This window comes from Pollachius pollachius (assembly GCF_949987615.1).
Source record: "Pollachius pollachius genome assembly, chromosome: 16".
In the NCBI taxonomy this organism is placed as follows: Eukaryota; Metazoa; Chordata; class Actinopteri; order Gadiformes; family Gadidae; genus Pollachius; species Pollachius pollachius.
In genome coordinates this window covers 11,892,354-11,918,904 of record NC_136949.1, presented here as the reverse complement: position 1 = coordinate 11,918,904, position 26,551 = coordinate 11,892,354, and the positions used below count along the sequence as shown (strand labels likewise).

Genomic DNA, 26,551 nt, shown 5'->3' with positions numbered 1-26,551 from the left:
ATGACGTCACAACAGATTAAAAAGACTTTTAGACTTACAGAATATGTAAATGTAAATATGTAAACTATGAAGATTTAAATTTAAACATATTCTACTTAATTTGTAATTAACTATTTATAGTAGTAGCAGTTGTTTAATTATTATAGAGAAAATACAAAAGCACAAAAGACGTGGTACAGCAATGATAGTATTTTATTATTTTATTTTACTCTATATATATGTTTAAATGTGTGTGATGTGTTGATCAATTCTTGTGATTGTCAGTGTGTGTCTGTGTGTATTTCTCTGATTGTGTGTATGTGTACGTTATACATAGTCCACGACCTGACGAAACAGAAATCTGTGGAAAACTAGGAACACATTATTTCTAACACATTATTTATTGACTCTGGATATATGTAAAAATGTGTTTGCGTGCGTGGGTGGCTTTTGGGTAGGCAGTTGCCAGCAGAGCTCCCTAACTGGTCGCCATGGTTTCCTTGATCCAGTCAACAAAGTGCGAGACGCGGGCGTACACTCCGGGCCTCATGGCATTGGCACAGCCCAGGCCCCAGGACGTCACGCCCTGGATCACAAACTTGTTCTGGGTGTAGCACACCAGAGGACCACCGCTGTCACCCTACAGGGGGAACACATACAAGCACACACAGCCACAAATCATAGATTAATAGTAAGTGTTTGTTTATTTGGGAATGTTGTCCATCATTGTACTTCATTGGTTTAGCACTACCACTATATCTCTCTATGTCCCCGTTAGCTTTAGAACTACCACTATATCTCTACGTACCGTTTAGCTATATAATTACCACTATATCTTTACTTTTACCTGTTAGTTATTCATCTCTATATGCCTGGTAGCTATATAACTACCAGTATCTATCTCTAAGTGACTGTTAGCTATTCATCTTTATATACCAGTATATCTCTTTGCACCAGTAAGCAATGTTACAACCACTGCATCTCTGTATTTACCTGGCAGCTGTCAGTTCCTCCCTCGATGTTCCCGGCACACATCTCGTGGGGTTTCACCCGGCCGTTCAGGTAGGACGGCCTGTTGCAGATCTTGTTCTCAATCACCGGGAATCCCGTCTCCTTCAGAATACCATCTCCGCCCGTGCCTGCGGTCACAGTTCTGAGGTCACCATGCGTGCATGCAGTTCAGTTTATTTCGCCATTTGTCCCATGTACAGGTGCACAGGGGCATTGTCATTATTGTGTGGTTCACTCAGTCAATGACACTTAATATAAAAATAGCACCTAATATTAGACACATATTAAAACCCACAAAAAACGATGTATATTGTGGCAACCCCGGGAGGATACCTGGAGGAAACTCGCCGACCCTCTGAACAGTGCCCTCTCTACGGACTAGGGAGATACATCCCCTACAACACGGCTCTAACTGCTCACCAATTAAAGCTAGGGTGGGTCATTTTGGAGAAAACAGCCGTTGAGATTCCGTTGTGCTCTCTCTGGTCCCTCCCTGCCACGCTCTACCTGCCGTAGCTCCTCCCTCCGAACGTCAGTTATGCGCGTTCATGTGAATTCAGTTACATTGATAGGAAGACGAAACACCATGTCAGATTCTCCTGCGCTTGCATGGTGTGGATGAAGTAGGGGATGTGAGGTTCTCATAACTGCCAAAACAGGTCAAGCACAACAGTGATTGGACGTGTCCCCTCCAATAACCAGATCTGTCAGGTTTCCGATATGTGTCCCCCCCAATATTAAACTCATTCCTACGCCCCTGCCTGTCTATAAGAAATGTAGCCATCTCAGCGTCCGATTTTACGTTTCTCAGGTCACGTAACTCTCTCCATCGCTCATAAGCCACGCCAATGTTTACTCTGGTTTTATTTCGAGCTCTCTCCGCCTCTCTTTTAGTAGCTGTCCTTTCAACAAGTGTCTTTCCTCTTTTTTTCGCTGTCTTAGCGGTGTTAGTTGTTGGTATCCTGGGAATGGGAAATTTAGGGGCCGTTTATGAAGACATTGCTATTCATTTGTTGTCGCCGTAGTAGTGCAAAACTGTCAGACTGCTAGGCTCGTGAACGCTCACGCAGGGACGCACCAACGTCGTTGCAAAGGTGAACGGACAGTCCCACAGCCAATAAGAACGGAGAATCAGAGCCTCGCTCTGATTGGTCAAAGTGTACATGAGCGGCGGCAATTTTTGGGGGCGGCACACAGAGGCAGGGGAGAGCAAAATAATGGGCAGATATTCTCAGAGCACTTCACCTACATATAGCTGACTGGCTATTATGACAGTTTTGCCAAATATTACAGTAAAAAAATTACCCACCCTAACTTTAAGCAGTCACAGACAATCCTGGGGATTGAGATCACCTTGGGGAAGGTGGTGGCAGAGGGGTATTAAAGGCCGAGCACACAGCAGTCAGAGAGGAGACGCGTAGGCGAGACAGTCACGCGACCGACGGACTAGATCGCCCTAACGTTTGGAACGCTTTCCCGTACGAATAACCGAAGGGCGCCGGGAGCGACATTCACGCCGGACACCAAGACGGACCTGGCCGGAGAACCCACACCTCTTTACCCGTAGTGGAAGTAGCCCTAGTTATTTTATGATTCTCCTTATTCTCCTGAGCGGTCCAGAAATAAAACCCCCGTTTCGACACCGGGCTTGAGCAATCTTTATTGGGAATCCCAGCCGCCGACGACTGGGGTTGCCGCAATATTAAAAACATATTAAAACCACATATTAAAAGTCCACAGAGTAAAAAGGTCCACATTCTAATACATATACTAATAAAATAAATATGTAGTGCAAAAAGGGCAATAAAAGACAATGTGTGAGAAGATGAGGTAGGTGTGTGTATTTGTGTGTGCGTGTATGTGCGTGTGCATGTGTGCGGACTGCCGGATGTTTCTGATCTCGTTGGCTTCAGGCCCTGCTTTAATACTGAGTAGGCGTGGCCTATATGACGTATTGGTTTCACCCTCCTCACCTGTCTAAAGGTGCTGCCCTCTATGGCTGGAATAGTTATTGCAGCTCAAAATGTCGGGTCCTGCTTCCTAGTGGCTGTGTGTGGTAATTCCAGCTTATGTGTTCGATCCTACTTCCTAGTGGCTATGTATGGTAATTACGGCCTATGTGTTCGATCCTACTTCCTAGTGGCTATGTATGGTAATTACGGCCTATGTGTTCGATCCTACTTCCTAGTGGCTATGTATGGTAATTACGGCCTATGAGTTCGATCCTACTTCCTAGTGGCTATGTATGGTAATTACGGCCTATGTATTCGATCCTACTTCCTAGTGGCTATGTGTGGGTAGCTTTATGTGTTTAAAATACGTAACAGTATAGTTTGTCAGTCCAGCTTGAATGTCCTCTGCCAGCAGATGGCTACTGGGTAAAAACTGTTATGAATGGATGCGTGCATCAATCCATAATGGTACTCTCCTACTCCATTAACCAAAGTCATCCTCTTCCTCATTCATCAACATCATCATCCTTATCTTCAAAGAAAAGCCATGTTTTTCAAGTAACGGCCCCACCAAGAAATTGGACTTCAATTTCTTGGTGGGGCTCCTGCGGAGAAACGGCCAGAGAGGCGACACTATCAATTTAACACTGGGCCATGCATTGTCTGCACATCTAGACAGCGGAACGGTACTACATCTTCACATAATACTGTTTTTGTAACAGTATTATGTGAACACATACCTTGAGTTTCTCCCCAGCCAGTAACATGGCACTGAGATCTGCTGGGAACCACGTAGTCCCTTTCTGGCAGACACGCTGGCAGGACCTTTTCATTTATTTTTGCAGGGCTAAGAACACACACACAAACACATACACACACACACACACACACACACACACACACACACACACACACACGCACACACACACACACACAGGGAAGTACAGGACAGAATGAATAAAATGTCGTAGAAGGCATTACTCTTAATCATGTCATCTAGGCTGTATTCTGAGCAAGTTTGTTCATAAAACTATTTTGGTCATGTTCTCAGGCAAGCAGAAGTGTTGCCCCTTCGCTCTCCCTCTTTGCTCTTGCACAATACTGACGTCTCCAGTTTGAGTAGTGCTATATCCGCTCCGCTGGGCTCCAGGATCAGCTTGGCCAGTTTCCTCTCCTGCTTGGACATCGCAATCGCAGATTCTCTGTGGATACCCAGCACCACTTTGTAGTAGGACGGCAATTTGGAACTACACACACACACACACACACACACACACACACACACACACACACACACACACACACACACACACAAACACAGTTGGTTTAAGATACACCTACTCATGCTAAGGTCTAAAAGAGAGTTTTTTCTTCCACACAACAGTAAGGCAGTGAAGGTCCCTTCATTAGGTAGTGGGACATAATGCCATGGGGGCTGATCACAGGGACCCTATGCTTTTCATATCGCTATAAGCACACACACACACACACACACACACACACACACAGACACACACACACACACACTGTCAAAAAGACGAGCATCTAGGAGTGAATTGGGTATGAATTCAACGAGATGATGGGCAGACCTTTCAAGACAGTGGGCCGCGGTGAGCACCCACTGGGGGTGGATCAGAGTTCCTCCGCAGAAATGGATTCCGCCTCTAGTGGGGGAGATGACAATATAACAAAAGAAACAAGACATTAAATACAATGGGATACAACTGTTTGATTCAATGACTCAATTCTCTGCATTTGTGTGTGTTTGTTTTCTATTAAGAAACACATTCTTTTTAAGATAACGATACAGAAGAAATGACGATTTGGGATGATCATTATTGTCTGTTTTAGAAAGCAAACCACCAGGCACTTGCCGTGAAGAGAACGGACAAACACAAACTCACACACACACACACACACACACACACACACACACACACACACACACATGCACACACACAAACACTCACCGGGTCCGCAGGCTGATCTGCCAGGGCCAGGAGTGAGGTTTGGAGATGCACCCCCCCACTATACGACCAAAGCAGCGCTTGGGTTTGATCGGGGGCATACCACAATTCACCGCTGTGACGAAGGAAGAACATTGGAGTTAACGTGAACACGGTTTAAGTTCATGATCCATGTTTAGACGTGCTGCAGGTATAATTAAGTGCTAAATATAAGTGCTTTACAGAGATTGAGCAGAAAACACCCAAAAAAACAATGCAACAATCGGGGTTGGTGTGATTGGTCAGAAATGAGAAACATCTAGATTGCCTCCCACAGAGGCGGCATGCAGGCCACCCAGAACAGAGATTTCACTGATCATTCCACTCAGAAATAGCTGAGGGATGGCTATAACCGTTCTCCAATTAGGGTCAAACCCGTGAGAGAGCATGATTGGACAGAGTTTGTCCCCTATTGTCTGCGGCCGACCCTTCAGCACCAGGGAAGAGGCAGAGGAAGGGCTGATGAGCTGTGAGTGTAGACACACTCTACACTCCCTGGTGTTCCACCCACCACACTCTGGGATCTGGCAGTAGTCCCACTTCTTGCTTCTGTCTGTGGTGTAGCACCAAGGCCCGTTGACGTCTTCGTCCGGGTTACGGCAGTACTGGGATCAGCAGAGGAGACACACACACACACACACACACACACATTGAAGGGGTGGGTTGGTCCATGACATGAAGAACAGAGCAACACATACTCAGGGGGTTGTGTGTGTCCATAGACACATCACTCAGACATTTAATCATGCTGGTTCCTGTGTTGCATTGTTTTACCGAGTGCATATAATCACTCGGTATCTAACGATCAATTTAAAACGCACACACAGGCGCACACACACACACGCGCGCATACACACACACACGCGCGCGTGCGCTGGGCCTTACATTGCGGTCCAGGCCCAACTCAGGGTTCATCTGAGGAATGAAGCGGTTGTGTTTGTGGGGGACCTGGGCGGACCAGGCCTGGCAGGTGACCCCGGCGCTGGTCATGGAGGTGGAGCCGCGGTATGTGTGGCCGTTTCCCACCCTACAATCTGACACAACAACACAGAGAGAGGCATGGTGAGTGAACAGCATCGCTCCAACGGCTACAGTCAAAAGGCCCCAGAGATCTAATGTATTTGTCGTTGCGATATCAACTGTAACTGTTGGCGCTACCACTAAAAATATACAAAAGACTAATCAGATTCCTATGGCTATACTGCACTCTTATTTATCTGCTTTAAACTCTATAATTTCTGGCTGCAGCCTGTAGGACATCCACATCCAGATCCAACTGCTCCACTGCTATGTCATACGCGTCATAGGTTTTATGCCAGCGATGATTTAAGTAAATGATTATGAGTGACGTAGCAGTGGAGCAGTTGGATGTGGATGCCCATGTCCTACGGACTGCAGCCAGACCCTTCTCTTTAAACTAGGTTGTGCAAAACCTTTGTTGGTATTCCTTGATGGGGCTCCACCTTACTTGTCAGTTGCTTTGAGGCATTTATAACGCAATGCGACGCTATTTTGGGAGGAAAGGAGCGTTGGATTGTTGCTACAGTTATTGTTTTGGTTGGTCATTGATTTGTCATTATGGGGAGACCTTGTGATGTTTGACATTGCCACAGCGTTTCCTCTGGCAGATGTGGATATACAACGTTTCCACTGGTCTAGAGGTACGTCTTGCCTTTTTGACTTCCCACACAGTGACAAACACACGCACACACACACAAACACAAAAAACTCATGAAATATTTTAGGTTTTAGCCAGGGAAATAATAATTTGTCCCGTTATAATACTCTCTTCGTGCAATACTTTTTGGATTATACATCCAATATATCCAAATGATTTTACACTTCTGCCTAAGAACTGCAACCCTTTTGAATCCTCTCGATATGGCAGCGTGGCACCAACAACACACCTTGTTAATCGTCAGATTATCAAAAGCACCAAACCATTTGGGGGTAAAAAAACAAACAGCTCTGACCTCGCTCTGTAATTGAATCTGTGGTGGTGGTGGTAACGGAGGGGGTGAGGTCCGGCAATATGGGGGCGTTGACGCACTTCTCCAGGTCGCAGAACTCCCAGCGGACCGAGGGGTTAGTGGTGTAACACCAGGGAGCGCGATCGCCGTCCGGGTTCCTGCAGTAGTTCCTCTGCAGATCTCTGGGCAGCGAGTGAAGGACATTGTGTCAAATGAGCCAGCAGCAGTAAACCGGCTGGTCCAGTAGCTCTAGGCGTTCCTATCGTCTCCCAATAAATGCTGTGATGTATGCAAAAAGATGCAATAAGACCTTGTTATTGCAGCTCACTATCAATCTCGTCTGTAATATAAGACTCTCAGGGTCGAGTGTCGACACAACCTATAGTATACAACTTAGAGATATGTGTTCATGTGCTCATTTGAATTATGCTAATCATGTTAATTTAACAGTGCCCAGGCCGCCCGCCCCTTTGCCCTCATCGGCTAAAATGATAATAATAATTTGGTGTACAATAGTTGTATCGTTGTAGTTAGATTGCTTTTTGCATTTTTATGCTCTATGACGGAGTTAGACAGACAGGAAGGTATGGGAGGCAGAGGGGAGGACCTGCAGCAGAGGACCCGGGTCGCTGCCATCAGGACTGACCCTTAATGGTACGCGCCCTACCCTACCTAACCACCGGCGCGCCCCAGTTGTTTTTCCTCTTTGTCACTCACGCCCTTGGGAAGGTCTCTGGGGTCTTGGAGTGCGAGTGGGGCGTCATGGCGGCCCACGCTTGGCATTTCTTCCCACTGATGGTCTCTGACGTAGTGCCACGGTAGGCGGTTCCATCCCCCACGTAGCAGTTATCCTCCTCCGTTGGGATCACGGGCTGGTCTGTGTGTGTGTGTGTGTGCGTGTGTGTGTGTGTGTGCGTGTGTGTGTGTGTGTGTGAGAGTGAGGGAGGGAGGGAGGGAGGGAATCAACCTGATCGTCAACATTTTTATCCCCACACTACCACCCCATCATCATCATCATCATCATCATCATCATCATCACCACCATCGTGGTTGCCATGGTACCTGGTCTAGCACTGCCTCCACATGTGGGGATTTGGCAGTAGTCCCAGCGCACCTCCGGATCTGTGGTGTAGCACCAGGGCATCTTCTCGTTGTCAGGGTTACGGCAGTAGTTGTTTTCAAGGCCTCTGAATGGCACAGGGAAGCAGGTTCAACGTTTGCGTCAGGGTTACGGCAAACAAAGTGAGCATTGAGCGCTATTCACGTCTATGTATCTTAGAGCAGAGTTATGAAATGTTGCCAATGTGTTCTAGAATACACAGAAGGCCAAAGGAGTAGGGTTATAGCATGGAAATTTAAAACTTTACTTCTTTCTTTTGCGAAATAAAAACATAAACATAACCTATGTGGGACAAAATTGCAAAGTCCTGCTGCCCCCTCCACGTATTTTCAACATGAATAGCAGTAAATGGCAATCGTTAAGGACCATGCTAAAAGACACGGTGTATACTACAGTGATGCATAGTTAAGGACTGGGAATCCTCTCTTTAATCTCTGGGGGTCCAGTCAGTGAACATCTTTGAGACAGAGAGTGGACCACCGTTCTGTTTCTCCGTGGATGTCTTACCCGCAGGGGTAATTTTCCGGGGCTCGGTTGTGTTTCTGGGGCATCTGGGACGACCAGCGCTGGCAGGTCTTGCCGGAGGTCGTGGTGGCGATGGTTCCCCGGTAGGCCTTGCCCTCGCCCGAAGCACAGGTCAGCTCAGGGGTCACGGTGGGCTGCGGGGACGCTGCAGACGTGGAGGTCAAAGTTCACTCAGAACAATAAACGGCCTATTTATATCCTGTGCTGTTAGTGCCACTTTGTCAGAGTGTTCTTATATATATTTTTAGTTTATCTGATCTGTTCACACTGCTATGTATTCTGCCTGCCTGCCTGTCTGCCTGTCTGTCTGTCTGGTTCCTGCCGAGGACTTCTCTTCAGACGGTGACCCGGCTCGTCTTTCTTTGTTTGGATTTTTTCAGCTGCCTTGTGGCCTTTTTGTGTTTTAGCTTAACAACCAGCCCTCCACCTATTCTATTTTGCCTTTGAGTTTGAATTTCAATTTCCACCCCTATTGTATGGTCCCTTTCCCTCCCTAACCATTACCCCGTCCCCAAACGTAGTATCTCACTGAATATACAGTAAAACTATTGGATTACATTGGCTCTGTGTTGGGCTTCATTAGGTTTTTCTCCTTCAAGTGATCCAGTAATTGGAGCAAGCTTTACCCTCTCTCTCTCTCTCTCTCTCTCTCTCTCTCTCTCTCTCTCTCTCTCTCTCTCTCTCTCTCTCTCTCTCCCTGAATGCTTTAAACTAATAAAGGTAGATGTGACACTTTCCGGTTACATTATGTGGAAATATGTAGATGAAATATAAGTTGTTGTGTGTGTGCGTACTTGCATGAGTGAACGTGTGGACTCACTGCATAAGGGAATGTCGCAGTATTCCCAACGTTTGGAAGGGCTGGTTGTTAAGCACCACGGTTTGGGTTCCCCGTCAGGGTTCCTGCAATAGTTCATCTCCAGATTCTTCTCTGTGAGACTGGAGGAGAGAGAGGGAGGGAGAGAGACAGCGAGAGAGAGAGAGAGAGAGAGAGAGAGAGAGAGAGAGAGAGAGAGAGAGAGAGAGAGAGAGAGAGAGAGAGAGAGGTGTGGGGGAGTGGACCCAAAGGTTCAATTATTTTTTTCTTATTTCCTCGTTAATGATATTCTACTGCCTCTCTACATTCCACTTGCTGAACTCTAACCTCGTTTTATATAATCTATATTTGTTAAAAATATTTGATAGATTTATCCATTGTCTATTTTAATATTTTTCTTATATACGTAAATAATAATTTATTTGATTCCAATAAGGCTCTTTTGAAAGAGAGCGAGAGAGAGAGAGAGAGAGAGAGAGAGAGAGAGAGAGAGAGAGAGACACACACACACACACACAGTGGAGCTGTGGGGGGTGGGACGTACGTGGCAGGGTTGTAGCCGTGTTTGTGGGGCTTCTGGGAGTCCCAGTTCTGGCATCTGAAGCCGCTGACCGTGGTGGAGATCTTGCCCCTGTAGTCCTCCCCGCTGCAGTAGATGCACTCCTCTGAGTGGATGGAGGGGAGATAGAGAGGGGGAACGGGTTAATAGCTTCCTGGAGACGTCTGTCCCCTATGTGTCTCTAATATACTTGTTATCTGTCTGTGTATCAATTGATTTATCTAGCTTTCTATGAATCTATGTATTTATGTTTCTATGTGGTTGAAACGGTTCATAAAACTATGTATTTGTGTGTCTGTCTATCTCTCTTTGTAAGTGTGTGTTGGTCTTTGTATCTGTATGTGTATGGATCTCTCTCTCTCTCTCTCTCTCTCTCTCTCTCTCTCTCTCTCTCTCTCTCTATCTCTCTCTCTCTCTCTCTCTCTCTCTCTCTCTCTCTCTATCTCTCTCACCGCTGCAGTCCGGCACCTCGCAGGTCTCCCAGCGCTTGTTGGTGTCCGTGGTGTAGCACCAGGGGCCGCTAACGTCACTATCTGGGTTTCTGCAGTAGTTAGTCACCAGGTCTGCCAAGGGGTGGGACACGGGGGTGAAGCTGCAGTACAGGCAACAACAAAATGAGTTCAGATGGCCGCTTTATCTATCAATCATCAACAAATGCATTAATTTGGGCCTAACAGCAACAGGCAATAAAGTTTAATTGTTACATATATTTATTATATTCTTAATTTCTGTTCAAACTTATATTGTATTTTATTTTGTTCTATTTTATTCTATTGTATTTTATTATTTTTTTAAGCACAGAAAATACTGAGTATGTCCCACAAACATTTCACTGCATATCCTGTATGAGTATATGAAAAATGAAACCCGTTGAATCTAAAAAGAAATATCAATGTAATAAGTATGAATAAAGTCACACAAACAAACAAATTACTTACTAATATTATTAAATGTACAAATTTCAAATTAAATATAAATGTAATTTAATTTTAAATAAAGATATAGCATATGGAGTCTGTATTATTTGGTGATGCCGCTGCATCAATACAGCCCTTGTGAATGTGAAGACCCTATGGCCTATGTAAAGAGAACGCACTCCAACAGGTCATTGCACTGTACTCTGCTATGGCTCGATTGGAAAAGGGTCATGACATTTTTTTCATATCAGTTATGCTATTTCCATGAAATATCCAGCAAACAAACATTTGAGTGCACCTGGCTGACAATTCAATTTTTGGTAGCATTAATATAAATGGTATTGGAAGAATGATGGAACGTATGACAAGTATAACAGAAGTGTGGACAAATCATGGGTTAAATCAAAAGGCATGGCATATTGTTCCACTTGATTTTAAACCATGTTTTAAATCAAATGGCACGGCATATCGTGATGTTCATGTTACAGTGCTGTGTGTGACGTAATTTCAGAAAAAGCAATGCCATTGGTAGAGGAATACTTACTTAGGAACGTGTGGGACAGTTGCCGACCATCTCTGACAGGTCCTTCCCGTCTTCGTCCTGGCCTTGGTTCCTCTGTAGTCGGTTCCTATTCCGTTAGCACACTCCAGCAAGTAGGCTGAACACGGGGGGGGGGGGGGGGGGGTCAAGGGTCGGCATTATGTAGTGTAGCAGATTAACTGTTTGATTTGATCAGATTACATTCACACTGTGTGTCAAAAAATCTATTGAGACCTTATAACCAGACAGTACATAATCTGTTCATTCTTAAAGAGGTACATCATTTATTATCAGACCAAAAAGGTTGGTCTTTTATTACATTACATTACATTACATAAATTTAGCTGAAGCATTTATCCAAAGTGACTTATAATGCATTAAAGCGTATTAAACCATGAAGATACAACCCAAAAAGTAAAATAATCATGCAAGTACATACAATTCATTAATAAGCAAACCTCAAGAGCTACATTTCAAGAAGAGGGCCTTTATTTTGTATGGGCCAAGATGCAATCTGAACAAATTTGTCTCCATCTCCATGGAGATGGAGACAAAGATCAAGACAGATACAGAGAGATAGAGAGATAGAGTGAGAGAGGAGAGAAGAAGGGAAACCTGCCTTTATTCTCGTACAGAGCTGCGCTGGCTCTGCGCATAACCCGCTCCGTTTTGGAGTTATCCTCCGATGTCCAACACTCGGTGTCCTTCTCTATGTACATGAAGGACCTGCAGAGAGGCAGAGAGACAACCCGTGTGTAGCAAGCTTTCGGATCATACCATCATGTAGAGCTGAGGTGGCTGGAATCATAAGAGGATATAGGGCTGTTTTTATGGATACGTACTTGCATACAAAGTTCGTCTCTGTGTCACATTTGGCGCCGCACTCTTCCAGCGAGTTCACGGCGTATTCTCGTCTACGCAGCGAGATGATCCACGCCCCTTCCGTCTTGGTGTACTTGTCCTGGACAGCCCCGAAGACTGCAGCTACAACAACAACAACAACAACAACAACAACCTCAACAACAACACGTCACATGTTTGAGGCCTTCATCACGCACACACACACACAGGTCCAAAATGTTAATACACCCGACCTGAAATTAACTTGTGGACCAGACCTGAAAGAAACAGGAACAGCAAAGTACAAAATGTGTCAATGGGCCTACTCGATAATGAATGATGATGGATGCTGGTTTTGAAGATGGTCTTGATTGAAGATGAATTGGGAAAGTTGAAGTATTGTTGTTTATGTTGGTTAAAGAATGATTTGTGTTTTTTTCAAGATATTTCTGAGAATTCTAACAGTGTTTCAAATATTGTGTTGATGCCAGCTGGTCAATGGCATGACATAGGCAGGCTTTGGAGATGTAACTTGGTTATGGTACACCTTTATTTTTATAATTGTATTCAGCCTTTTATCCCAGTTGGACTTAACATGGATATTTCCATACTACCTCATAGCTCTTTATGAAACTTTAACAATAGCCTATTTGACAATGCAAAACACATAAAAAATAAACACTGTCCGTTCTACATAGAGACGCACACTATCATGCCTCTAATGAGGGCCGAAGTCCCAAAACGCAAAGTAGAACAAACCTTGATCGGGGACTTGGGACTGAGCTCTCGCAGGATGGCTACTATTTCTGCATTGTTTGTGAAGTGATGCAATGGCCTGGCAAGGCGCAGTTCATTAACTAAGCAGGCAGCGACAGGTTGCAACATGGTTGAGGCTGAACGGTCCACGGGGAGTCATTAGACCTGAGACCTCTGGCCTCTTTAGAGGAATGTATGGAGTGTCATCACCCCGCAGATAGGGGACGTGATATTGGATATGATAAAGGACTTAGGTACATGGTGTGGCCTCATTGCAGTGGCCTCTCCCCTTTTGGAAGAATATAGGAATTGTTGTTGTTGTGTTGGTTTATCGGTATTTGTTTAGTAATTAATGGTGAAATTATGCATACTTATAGGTCAATATCGTGTTGGATGTGTATGATGCATACGTGTATGAAGTCATCTGATAAAATATCCGATATTTTCATTATACACCACTAACTTTAACAATTGTGGTTCATTATACTATCGGATAAGTAGCTCTCATATTTAAACGCAAAGTTATGAAACGCTGTTATTTTTTTGAATAATGAATACTGATTTAAGCAGTCGACTTGCTATAAGCATCCTCAATCTATTAAACCAGCTTTATTTTTTTGTGGATACCGCTTTCAAGTTACGTTTGTCATTATTCCAGGAATGTCAATTCAATCTAATAAGAATGAGGAGATAAAAAAAAAGATATTGACGGCATCATGGCTGTAGGGAATTTGTTAATGCCATCGACAAATACATAGAGGTCATTGGGTCAAATCTGACCATAACATATTAAAGTCGGTCTTGAGTCTCCCGCGATTGAATCCCCCCTGATTATCCTATACTCTTCGGAGGAAATGCTATAGGAATCTCCATGTGATGGGTCTTACCGGTGCCGAGCAGTGCTCCCAGGAGCAGCGTCGTTTTGTACAAATCCATGGCGAGGCCCGGGCTAACAGTTCATAGCGAGCCAACTCAGTCCTCAGGTACTGACCGTCCCTTCTATTTGGGGGGCTTTTGGCCGTGTCATTAAGACAAATAAGAGAGGTTTTAATCATGAGTCAATCATTGGCCCGGCGAGGACATGATGGGTGCAATGGGTCAGAAAGCTTTGTTTGTCTCTGCAGGAGGTGTATTGGGAACACCGCTGGATGGGCCTCAATAGTGCACAGGGCCATCCTGTCCTCCCCCAACCGCTCTCCAACCATAATTCACTGACTCATAATACAATATAATATAAAAATAAACTCATAAAGGCATTTGTATTGGTATTTGCAATATGATATGGACAATGTACCTTTTTCACAGAGGCGTCCTCGTAGGACATAACACTAATTATGGGTGTGCTCCTTTAACGTACCCGGGCACGACAGCTCTGATGGTCCTACGATGACACCTCTGGGAAAAATGTCTATAATAATGCACATTAATTAACTAACACTAATAGTCTTTATTGCGAACTGTTTTGTATTGAGAGTCAACTAATTTGCGTCTGTCATGATTCTTTAGAACCAAACATATACATACATCAATGGTGAAATTGCAAGAGTTTTGTCCCTCTATTTTGCTGGATATTAAGCACCTGATTTCCCCACCGAAATGTACAGTAAGACTGTAAAACTATTCTCTTCAGAATATTTTAGAACAGCTCCAACTTAAATACATGGGGTTCATACTACGAATGCAGTGTGATTCAGACAACTGTTAGATCAATAGAGAGGGTTAATCTTCTGCCAAAGCCGTCCAATGTCCAAAACAGCAAATACAACAGTAGCAAACAAATTGGTAACTAATGCATGTTGATGTCACATTATGTGTGACTAAAATAAAAAACAGGCCTCGCTAACTTTTTGATGTCTATTTTCTAACACAATAATATAATATCTCTCTCTATAAATATATATATATATATATATTACTACTTACTTTTAATTATTTTATATGTTGTCGTGTTTACTTTTAGACATAGGCTTTTATTTATTATTTCCCCTTTTTTTAATTATTCATCTGCAGGTAATGCCAATAGTGGGACAACTTTGTGTGAAGTGTGAGGAATATAAAATAGAGTAGAGGACACCTCATTTTGGGTTCGGAGCTTGGATGACATTGATGTCACGGCTGTTTAAAAAATAAACTTGAACAACAATTCCTCACCATTCAGCCACCAGAGGGCGTCAAAGTCTCCAAAAAATGCGATAACCAACAAAGTGGTGATCGGGATAAGCCTGTGGGAGGCAGAAACAAGCCGCACACAGGTCAGCCGGACTACAACAGCTGCATCGACCCCCCGATTCCGAACGCAGTGCACACGAACGGTCGCTGTCGGGAACCCGCGTAAGCGTGAGCGTCATCACTGACGCAGCGTCTTTACCAGGAACATGAACGCGCCTTAAAAAACTGGGTTCAAAGCGGTTCTGCAGAGAATAATCTGTGAGAATAATAAGATGTATTGTTTACATTAAAGTATGTAAATCTTTTATTGTGGTAACCTACAATCAAATTAATATATAACAAAAATTGTAGTCGGGGCCTGCAAAGAAAAAGGGTCACTGCAGCTGACCTGTAAATGTATGTCTTCGTGTTCCTATGGTATCGTCAATCATTTTCTTCACTCTACGCAGTACTTTTTGGTACAATTTTGAAGCATTAATAAAGTAGTAATAAACAGTAAATTCATAGTGAATTAAGCATTTATAAAAGCAATGTTCCATCATGAATACTACTTTGTGTTATTGAACATTAATAAGCATAAGTAAAGATTAAGAAGCTATGTACATTTTTATATAACACTTAAAGCTGAAATTCATGATTGGTTTAGGAAGTTATAAACCATTATTTCTGTCTTTGGTGTGGGGTCATCTAAAGTGAGGATTATAAATGCTGTATTGGTATTTGAGGCATTTACAGCCTTTATTAACACATTGGTAATACTTTGTAGATCATTGACCTTTTGTTTTATAAACGGAAAAGCACAAGTGCCCCTAAGTGGCAAAAAATATGGATGGACCGACAGACATAAAATATGACACAAAAGCATGAATTCAATGAGTACAAAACATAATAGTAGTGGATTACAATGATGAATACGTTACAAAAACCGAAACATGTTTCTAGTTCATTTCATTTATATATCTTGCTATGGATGTGGCTATGATATGAACATCGACAATGGAAACAAAATTACTTTCTCCATCTCATCCCCTGTCCGGTCCCTCTCTGAACATCTCCATGGAGACATACATAGGGCTGTGTTTGTTTCCGGAAAGCTCTCTGCCATCCTGGACGCTCCGGGGCCCTTGAGGCAGCGCTGCATTTTGGCTTCGATAGGGGCTGCTCTGTGAAAGCGGGAAAACTTCCAAATATTCCTGCAACAGCGTATCCTCCTCCTCCCGAGAATCTTGGACGGATAGGCCGGCTTGGTCAGCACTAAGCTCCGCCTCCTCCGTTGCCGGTTCGCTGTCCTCACCTGGGCTCAAGCTGCTGCCGTCAGGGGTTGATACCGCCCACGCCGTCTCTTCACCAGCTGATTGGGGGTTTGAGTCGTCGCCGAGGTACGGTGGCACCAGGCAATCTCTGGCACCGCCCGACTCATTAGGGTAAACCCTCACACAACGGGCCTCGCCTTCCAAGGGCTGGCTGAAATGTGGCGTGGTCTGTGTGCACGCATACGATTATAAAAGGTGGCACTGCGCCTTTCTTAAAGGTGTACTGTGTGCTATGTTGTGAGCTCTGTGAGAAGAGCATCAGCTCCTTATGAAGTGTTAAAGTTCTGATTCTAAGGTAGCGATGACACAACTATTCAAATTTGCTCATTAAAACACACTCCTAATATTATATTCAATTTGTGCGATGTCTGTTCCGCTAGATGCCACAACATTCTACACAGAGAATCTTTAATATCTTCCAAAATAAATAAAAGAAAAATTGGGAGTGTATCGTCCAATTATCAATTCTCACCTTCTGGTTGCTCTGGGAGGGCCACAGTGCCAATGAACTTTTACCAGGATTGGGTACCATCTTTCCTAAGAACGTCTTGTACCTGAGAGTAAGATTTATATCATTATTATAAATTAAACTTTCAGAAAGTTTAAGCCCTATAAGTGAACTGAATAATAATCATTGCCGTTTGGTGACTGTTCATTTGATTATCCCATGATTCATGCAGTTACGCACGCTGTTGATCACATTATTGTAGGCAAATCATTAATATTAACAGTAAATCATTTAAACCTACCAGACACAGCACGCTCCGAAAATGGACAGGCAAAAAAACAACAGCGTTGCACATATAGTCATCACCAAGACCAGAACAGGATCTACGAAGACAAGAAGAGATACCACAATCGGTGTAATATGTCCCTCAATGATAAGGTTATGCAGAGTATCTCTTTGCTGCTCAGCAAGCAGATAAACGGTGGCAGGGGGATTTCTTAGATTTAATCAAGGTTTTTGGTGAGTGAGACAAACTAAAATGTTGCCTCAGTGTTCCTTGTAAAAAAGAATAGTACAGTATTATTAGCTTTTCCATTTTTGATATCTATCATTAGGTGAGTGCTGCATGCAGCGCTCAACTTTTTTTCTTCAGTTTTATTCTTTCTGTCTTCTTTCTTATTCCCTACAAACGTTGGGACATATCTCCTTCCTCAATTTCTCACCTAAAGTCTCCATTCCAATGTTCAAATGTTCAACTGCAGGTAATGCAAAAGGCGAGTATACACAAATTCGGCTGGTTTTAAAAAAAACCTGCGGGATTATTATATTCTTTCTACAAACATCAATGAATACTATACCTTTCATATGGCATGTTTATGCAGCTAGTACCACTATTACTTCAGCTATTACTACTACTACTACCAGTGTTGGGAAAGTTCACTTTCTTCGTGAACTAGTTCAAAGTTCAGTTCACAAATTTTAAAATGAACTAGTTCAGTTAAACGTTCATAATTCAAAATTTTGAACTAAGTTCACAGTTCCAAGAAAAGTAGTTCATAGTTCTTTTTTTCAATATGTTGCTGTGAGCTTTTCATTTTTTCCGGTATTTTGAACATTGAGCCCCCTTTGTGGTTTGTCTAGGATGATATAGAGTGGTTGAATCAAGTATCGTAGCGAAATACAGTTTCTATCGTGTTTTATTGCACATTTAGCGCATTTTGTAAATCCCATTGATTTCTGTTGGAAGACTCATTGCTCGTTGGCGGAAACGGAAAGGGGGGGGGGTGTTCACGTTTGATTGTAGTCTTTTCGCTCGGTTCTAGCCCTACTGATGAGACGGAGAACCGAGCGAAAAGACTACAACCAAACGTGAACAGCCCCCCTTTCCGTTTCCGGCCAACAAGCAATGATTCTAGGAGGTATTCTACTCCGCTAAACTATGAGCCAGAGAGCTAACGTTATGGATTGTACATATTTATAATTCGAAATTCGTCTGAGCCTTTATACCACAAATACTCTAGGGTCTATAGCATATAACCGCTTTGTCTGATTACAGTTTAATTCATTTTCCACAATTTAACAGCTCTCGTTTTGAAGGGGAACCGCGCCATTCGTTTCAATGGGAACCGCGCTGGTCTATACTTTCAAAATAAAGTGTACATATTTATAATATGAAATTCGTCCCAGCCTTTATATGACAGATACTATAGGGTCTATAGCATATAACCACCTTTTCTGATTACAGTTTAATGTAACAGTAAGCTGGCAACACCTCAACTGCAAATGAACCGCACGGAGATTACCATGTCAACCGGTCAAACAACACGGCGATCTGCGCGCGCATCCGCCGTGTTGATAGAGAAATAACCCCCCCATTGAACGAAGTTAAACCTTGTGAGCCTGCCGTTCACTGACACCAGAATGAACGAGTTCACAGTAACGTTCATCAGGCAGTAATACAGTACGTTCAGTTCACGTTCGCCCAAAATATGAACGAGTTCATGAACTTTCGTTCGGTGAACGCGTTCAGGCACAACACTGACTACTACTACTAGGGTGACCAGATGTCCCGCTTTGTGCGGGACAGTCCCGCATTTCCATGACTTTGAACGCGTCCCGCAAATTGAGACGTTGTCCCGCATTGTTATTGACAGTCAGACTCGATTTTTTTTTTTTTTGGAAATGCGTGATTTATCATCTAGCATTTATCAAATAGCTGCGTGCGGAGACAGCAGGGCTGTCATCAGGGAGCGGGCGGGGTGTTTGATCATGTCAATGAAACTTGGTCTCGGACGCAGGTTAAGGGCACGCCCACCACCAAGAAGCAATGCAAGGGCGATCCTAGTCAATCGCCTAGGGCGCCAAATGCGTTGAAGGCGCCCTCTGGTGGCGGCCTTAATTAATTATGAAATATAACTAAATAAGCGAAATAAAACACGTTAATCAAATATGTTTCTAAATAGAACGGACAAGGGGGGAACGGGGGATTATCTGTTATTGCGGACTGAAACCCCCACTGAAGGTCCCAGGTCGCCTCCTCTCTCTCCCCCCCCCCCCCCCCCCCCCCCCCACACACACACACTTTGTCCCGCATTGTCCCGCACAAACGTAGTCTTTGTCCCACTTCTGGTGAATTGGGATCTGGTCACCCTAACTACTACTACTACCATTACTACTACTACTACAGCTAGTACCACTACTACTACTACTATCTTCCAGCTTTGACAGTATTACAGTTTAGCTTCCAGCTTTTGTAACAATGTATTTCAGCACTTTCACTTCTTCAGATAATGCAATTCAGCATCTATCAGTTTTCGGTTTCCAGATTTTTTAACAGTGCACTGCAACACATTTGAACTTTCAGATTTTTCAGCAGTGCAGGGCAATACATTTGACCTTTCAGATTCTTCAGTTCAATTCCTTTAAATTTCTGCATCTTTTTAGCAATGCTTTGTGCTTTTCATTCAGCTGTCACTGTATGTTGTCACTTTATACTTTGTTTCCAACCATTTAAATGTTTTTTTAAATGGTGTGCATGTTTACATTAAGGCCATTAAGGCTTTTGAACTCGGTTTAAATACCTTCACTTGATTTAAGCCATTTAATGTTTCTTTACATCTTAATCTATGTGGCTTTATTAAAACATATTTTCAACCTTCTTTGTACTACAGCACTCACCGCATTTTCTGCAGGAAATTAATTTACTAGTTTATGGTTTGAGTTTCAAAACACTGGCATAAATATAATGTTCCAATTAATAGCAAAATTTGTAAATTCCAAAAAGGAAAAGCTAAAACATTGTGTAATACATATGGCATTGTTCAACCTTGAATAACTTAACTTACCATGTTTCTGAGTCTGAAAGTGTCTTTCCGTGGTGCTGCTATTGCCTGTGTGTCCCATGGCCATAACAATTACTCCGTACTTGGTAGATTGTTTCAGGTTTTGTAGTACAGCTCTCCGCTGGGTGCAACTGACAGATTGGTCTACATACAAGTACAGAAGACACGCAAAGTCTTGACTTTAAAACATGGGGAGAAAACCTTAGTTTAACAGACTCAACCAACACACCAATGACACTCTTGGTGAACTTACTGTACAGCACGACTGGAGGGACTTTGTCCACCTGTCTCCAAAAAACAATAAAGTTTTCAACAGCTGTGCTACATTTGTCCTCCGCCTCGATTTTCCATGTCAGATAAGCCCTGGTGTCTTCAGGATGAAGTTCAGAGATGTAGACGGCCTGGGGAACTGTGCACACAAGGTTAACTTTGTAGTCGGTAGAACACAGATGAATACATGTATACATCTCAATCTCTCTAAACACAGTTACCTCTTCTTCGTGAGCACACCTGTGGCGCATTTTTCCCATGCCCTGTCTTGTTACTAAAAAAAGTAGTAACCGTAATGTTGTACAGACGAAAGTCCCTAAGATCTGCAAGAAAAACAAAAGAAATGATTACGTAAACCAGAAAATACAGACCATCCATATGTGCCGTGGAACCCTGGCCTGACATCGCCAGACATATACGCAATTGTGTACAAGTCTGGAACCAGATGTGTTTAAATCTGCTTTGTCAGGGATTGTTATCAACGCTGCCGAAATACATCTCGACGCAATTGGATAGACAGACAACCAATCAGAGCAATGAACTGCATTACATGTCAGCGGCCGCCATCTTGTTTTTTATCAAACTACTACTATATTTAGTAAACACTATTATTCAAAGCGAGTATAAGTACATTTGCCAGAATAAGGTGAAACAATTTGTCGCTGTCAGAACAATAAAGATGTTGATAGAATCAAGTGCAAAGCACTTACAATCGCTAGGTTAACCCATTCCCCTATCACCCCATACCTCGTAGGTATTTGCTAAAGCTAAAACGACAAACAAACAAGGAAACACCTTAAATGGCTCACACACAGCCACAGTGGCGGACTCAGAGTGTTTGAAGGGCAGGGGCGAAAAAATAAAAGGGCCACATTCTTGCTCTAGAGGGCACATCGTCATAATTTATTGTATGAAGGGGCACCAGAGGGCACCCATTCATTTTTTTCACATGTAAAGGGCAGCCAATGAGGCACTTTCTCTCGTATTCACCACTCTTGAGGGCACTTTTTCAACCATGGAGGCACCAGGGGGGGCGGTCGTGAGTCCGTTACTGCACAGCCATTCATCTAGCATCATTCCTTCCTTCCTCCCATCATCCAGCCATCCAACCTCAATCAGTCCCCTCCCATCACATTGCTCAATGTCTCTTTTTCAACCCACCATATAGTTTGGTTTCGGTATGGTTGCTCCTCTTCCAGAAATATGTTTTCCCATCATCGGTCCAGTCCACAATGTAACCGCTAACATTCTGATGGGGAGCTTGCCAGTTCACTTGGATAATACCACCATGTGCCGAAGCCTGGATGTGACTGACCTGAGGCAGGGCTGAGAAGCACAAATAAACACACACACACACACACACACACACACACACACACACACACACAAACACACACACACACATTTTTAAATCAAACTACAATCCTAACTAACAAAACCAGTTTTAAACTGAAGGGTAAAATAAAACACCAAACTTCATGCAAAGAAAAAAATACAAATGCCACTCACTCTCTTCAACGGCTGGAACGTAAACAGTCTTGTTTGCAACCGAGAGTTCATTTTGGAGGATTGAGAGCCGGATAACATGAGCTTCAGGAGCCAAAGAGATGAAGCAGCTCAAAGGGCTACACACAGAACCCCCGTTGTTTGACGTTGCCGACAATAGCGTGTAGAGAAGGTAGTCAACGTAATATGTGTATTCTTCTTTGCAGGTCTGGGGTATCTCCTTTTTAACAGATTGGAAATTAAAGATTAATTAGCTGGTTAAATGATGGGTTGTTTAGTGGAATTACTGTCACGTATATAACTATAATTAAAATAGCAGTCGAGTCAGTGTTTCTGCACGGCCTCCTTACCGTCCACATTACTTTAAGTTCTCGCACACCACTGCTCTTTTGTTGAACAACCTTTCTCCAAAGGTTAAATTGAAAGGTCTTTGCTGTAAGAGATGTCACATATTTCCAATGTGTTTCACTGCATTCAAACAATATATAGGAGCATTATTACCCAAGTGCAGACCCACAATTTTAAAAACAATCGTCACACGCTTACCATACAACACCGTGTGACTGAATGAACGGACCACCCAATAATGTTCTTATTCAAATGAAAATACAAGTGACCTCAACACAGTACTGTAGAAATGGTGAATCAGAAACCATAGAGAGCCACCGACACTGGACATTCTGGGTATCATGGTTAGCCTGGGGAAAGGCAGTAGGCAGTGCTTACGATTCAGCAGGGACACTACCGTCTGCCCAAGGCTCCAGTCACTCCAGGGAGATCTGTCCACAGCACAGCGGGCAGACACGGTGTAGACGACACACGACTCTACGCCCTCGATGGTGACCCACGCCCTCTTATCCTTTCTAGTCAGTGACTTGTTGACCACCTGCTAAAACAGGGAGAATACAAAAATGTGATGCGAAATGATCAAAATTGCATGTAGGTAACAGCAGGTTGCGTTTTAGCATCCCTGCCTATAAAGGGCAGAGGGATTCTCTGTATCAGTGTCTAACATGAAGCAAACACTCTTAACATAATCATATTAATTCAGCCGTATAAATGTGTCAAAAGATTGGCTCACTTACCACCTCAGTTCTGTTGTCGAGAACCTAGAGACGGCAACAAGACATACAAAAGACAAAGCAATCAGTGTAATGTTAGGTTTTTTTTAAGCATTTCTTCCCAGAAACAGGACGATAAAAGGGAATGACACAATGGAGGAGTCACCTGACTGTATCGGACTTGACAGTGAATACTGTTCCCGATGGTGTCTGATTGGTTCCACCCGACCAGTAGGTAGCTGACGAGAGCAGTCACGTGTAGTTCTGGAGGGGCAAGCACCCCTAAAAACAAGAGAGAATAATGACAGTAGGTAAATACATTTCTAAACCCAGTGCTCAAGTGTCGCATTTAAATAGTGCGATTTTTATCTTCCGACATAACTTACAGATTTGGAAAGGGTCAAATGAATACATGTCTGATTCAACCTCCCATGTGCTGGAATTGGCTTTCACAACAATTGAGAAGTTTCTTGTAAGAGCTGGTAAGATCTTGAAAACGCATGAGGTCGTCCCTGAGTTGCAGTAAGCAATCTGGGGGTCCGAGCAATGGTCACTTAAACAGAAACATTCATTCATATTAGGTCATGAAAAAGACTGTCCAAGACTGATTTTCAGAAACAAAGTTGAAACTCACCATGTCCTCTGTACGATATAGGTTATTTTCCATGAAGAACTCATGGCATGCTCCCAATTACAGACCATCTTTGGGAAACCTCCCGCTGTTCTATTAAGACGTATAAGACACGATACATTGCTGGGTTTTGCTGTAGATGGGGAAAAGAGATGTCAAAAAGTGTCATTACAATTAGGGCATTTAGCAGACGCTTTTATCCAAAGCGACTTACATCGGTTAATACACACATTGACACACCGACGGCAGTCAACCATGCAAGGCGACAGCCAGCAACCGTTACGGTTACAAGACAACTGCTCTACCTCCTGAACTAAGCCGACCTGTCATCGTTTCAACTGACAACAAAAAAATTAGGTAGATATATTGTCTTACTGTATGTTCTGATGTTGATCCCACCTAAAACAAGGCCGTTAAATACACTATGGCATTTTATTATAGCACTTTGGTAAGTGAAATTCTTCAAGGACAGCACAGTATGAGAGGAGTTGATCGACTTGGAGAATCTGTCGGCCACCACTTGACCGTTCACCTCCCAGTAGATTTGACCCACGCTACACGAACTCTCACACGTGAGCTGAACCTCAGAGCCGGATTGAACGTGTTGATTTCTGGGGAAAACGGTGCACGTTGGAGTTTTCTTCTTTTCTTGTTCTGTTTGTGAACGCACATAGATGGAGAGTAGATTAAATACACATGTAATGACAAAAAGTAGCCTTTGAAAGTCAAGAACCATCAAAAACGAAATTAAAATAGGCCTAACGTAACGATAGGGCCTAATAACCACTCACGTACAATAAAGATTAATTAAAATTACCTTCAGAAGTTGCTTGAATTTCTACGAGAATGATTAAAATAGCAAGTAAATACATTCTTGACTCCGGCGATAGGACCGAATCCTAGAGCTACATCCGAAACGAGGTCTTAACGCGTCGACCACAACGCATAAGCTCTGCCTGCTCTCTATTCCTCCAATCGACTGCAATGATCTGGCAATTAAAGCAGCAACACTTTGTCTCCCTTGTAGCAACATAACAAGCCCACAGGAACTGATGAAACGTTTCCTGACTAGAACGACAGACTATTGCATGGGGAAGTGAAGAAACAGGACAGCGCCAACATTTGTTTCATTTCACTATATCTGCTGTAGAGTAGTAGATGAGTGCCTTATGAGTTGGAATGTGAATATACATTAGCAAGCAATGTAAAATAATAATAGACAATAATAAAACAGTCTTTCATTGTGATTTAAAATATTCTTCCTTGGATTTTAAGATTGCCTGAAGACACATTCAAAGGGCTTGCTATTTATGTTTTGTTTTCATATACCTTGGATAGAGAAGGAAGAAAGGAACAGCTGAGTTTGTGGTCGTGTCGAGAGTATGGCCTATGGCACACTCAAGCTATTGTAAGAGACTTCTCTCGCCTCCTCTACCAATTCTGCTTCATTTTGTTGAAAATTAATGTATGTAAGGGGCATTTCCAGTACATTGAGATTACAATCACAAACGCGCGCGCGCACACACACACACATGCACACATACACACACACACACACACACACACACACACACACACATACACACACACACACACACACACACACACACAGACAGACAGACAGACAGACAGACAGACAGACAGACAGACAGACAGACACACAGACACACAGAAAACTTATTTTTTTAACACTTCTTTAACGACATGACATGCAACAAAATGTAGACAAAATAGGGCTTAGCAGTGGGAGACATTGACCCATGGTCTGCACCATGACAAAGTCTATCATTAAGTCTTCCTACTGGGCTTTAGCCAGCACTTGCCACATCATCTTCATCCCCAAGCAGTTAGGAGCCATAGCTCCAGAGTGATCCAAAATGGGACCAGGAGCATGGGCCAAGACTGCATGACTGAATGCTGTGAGTGCTGGGCTGTATGGGACGTGAAGCTGCTCTGACGGGAAGCTTTATGACCTTGGGTCCGATAGCCATGCTGAAGCGAAAGGCTACAGCAGAATTAATGAGACAAGAAAAAGAAAGAACAGAGAGACCAGACTGGAAACACAGATAGTTTGTTCTGAAAGCTCAGAGGACATAGACGTAGATTATAGACTCTGTGCCGAAGGGAATTCCTAGCATCTTTTAGATGATTTCGTTTTCAGAATACATTTCCTAATGGAGAATTGCATCCACCTTCCGGTTCTGAAGAACTTAATGGATGTTTTCCCTCTCTGCTGACAACCTCCTATCTGATCATGTCATTAACATTGGATGCTTGTGGTAAGAAATAAGTGATGCATGAAAGTCGTTTTGTAGTTCATTCCAATCCATTATAATTGCCAATACCCGATCATTTTTCCTGCAATGACTGGGTTAATTCCATGAAATCATATTTATAGGAAGTGTTATTTATACTTATAGGAAGTATTAGTTTTCTAATAGGGTCATTGTTTATTCTTTAATATACCCAGGCCCCTGCAGGGGCCAGGATAAGATTACATGTAATCTTATCCTGGCCGAGATAAAATGTGCTAAATTCATTTAAAATGCCTACAAGTTGATAGTGTTTTGGTTTTCATGTTAAAAGGGCCATCATGGTTATAAACAGAGGACATCTTTTCTGTGATATTTACAGTGATGGAATAATGGCGTTATAAATAACGGCGTCAACAGCATTACTTTTTTCAGTAACGAGTACCCTAACGGATTACTCTTCCCATCATATAACGCCATTAACTTTACTTCCAAAAAATATTTTTTGAGTTCCGTTAAAGAGGGGTGGAGGTGGACGTGGGGTCCATAGGTAATTTTAATTTTTTT

At 43.1% G+C, this 26,551-nt stretch overlaps 2 protein-coding genes across 3 annotated transcripts; both read right to left on the bottom strand.

The window, feature by feature from the left end:
- Positions 1-457: 457 nt before the first annotated feature.
- On the bottom strand, positions 458-13,929 carry plg (plasminogen; the record flags this gene model as incomplete). The annotated part of the gene is made up of 19 exons (XM_079753259.1): positions 458-619; positions 973-1,118; positions 3,683-3,789; positions 4,049-4,189; positions 4,532-4,606; positions 4,913-5,024; positions 5,460-5,553; positions 5,834-5,982; positions 6,922-7,100; positions 7,636-7,795; positions 7,981-8,105; positions 8,546-8,708; positions 9,384-9,502; positions 9,925-10,045; positions 10,392-10,531; positions 11,401-11,515; positions 12,017-12,123; positions 12,240-12,381; positions 13,881-13,929. 19 exons carry the CDS (start codon positions 13,927-13,929, stop codon positions 458-460), a joined length of 2,406 nt encoding a protein of 801 aa, XP_079609385.1.
- A 1,630-nt stretch (positions 13,930-15,559) lies between these two features.
- LOC307088233 (granulocyte colony-stimulating factor receptor-like) lies at positions 15,560-24,747 on the bottom strand. 2 transcript variants are annotated; one of them, XM_079754060.1, is made up of 16 exons: positions 24,550-24,747; positions 24,108-24,386; positions 23,736-23,865; positions 23,488-23,654; positions 23,268-23,383; positions 23,126-23,149; positions 22,767-22,929; positions 22,391-22,473; positions 22,044-22,260; positions 21,696-21,860; positions 20,756-20,857; positions 20,518-20,673; positions 20,268-20,408; positions 17,225-17,306; positions 16,948-17,029; positions 15,560-16,643 (listed from the first exon to the last, which is right to left on the bottom strand). In XM_079754060.1, exons 1-16 carry the CDS (start codon positions 24,602-24,604, stop codon positions 16,185-16,187), a joined length of 2,421 nt encoding a protein of 806 aa, XP_079610186.1. In that variant the 5' UTR covers positions 24,605-24,747; the 3' UTR covers positions 15,560-16,184. The 2 variants fall into 2 exon arrangements, with proteins under 2 accessions (XP_079610186.1, XP_079610187.1); XM_079754061.1 differs by having other exon boundaries at positions 22,767-22,926.
- Between the last annotated feature and the right edge of the window lie 1,804 nt (positions 24,748-26,551).

Excerpts from the sequence above, each read along its gene's own strand:
- LOC307088233 (XM_079754060.1), bottom strand. The coding sequence starts at position 24,604 with ATGTATTTACTTGCTATTTTAATCATTCTCGTAGAAATTCAAGCAACT. Across the intron at positions 23,866-24,107 it reads GATCAACATCAGAACATACA|CAAAACCCAGCAATGTATCG; the intron begins GTAAGACAATAT and ends CCCCATCTACAG. Across the intron at positions 23,150-23,267 it reads GTCAAGTCCGATACAGTCAG|GTTCTCGACAACAGAACTGA; the intron begins GTGACTCCTCCA and ends TGCCGTCTCTAG.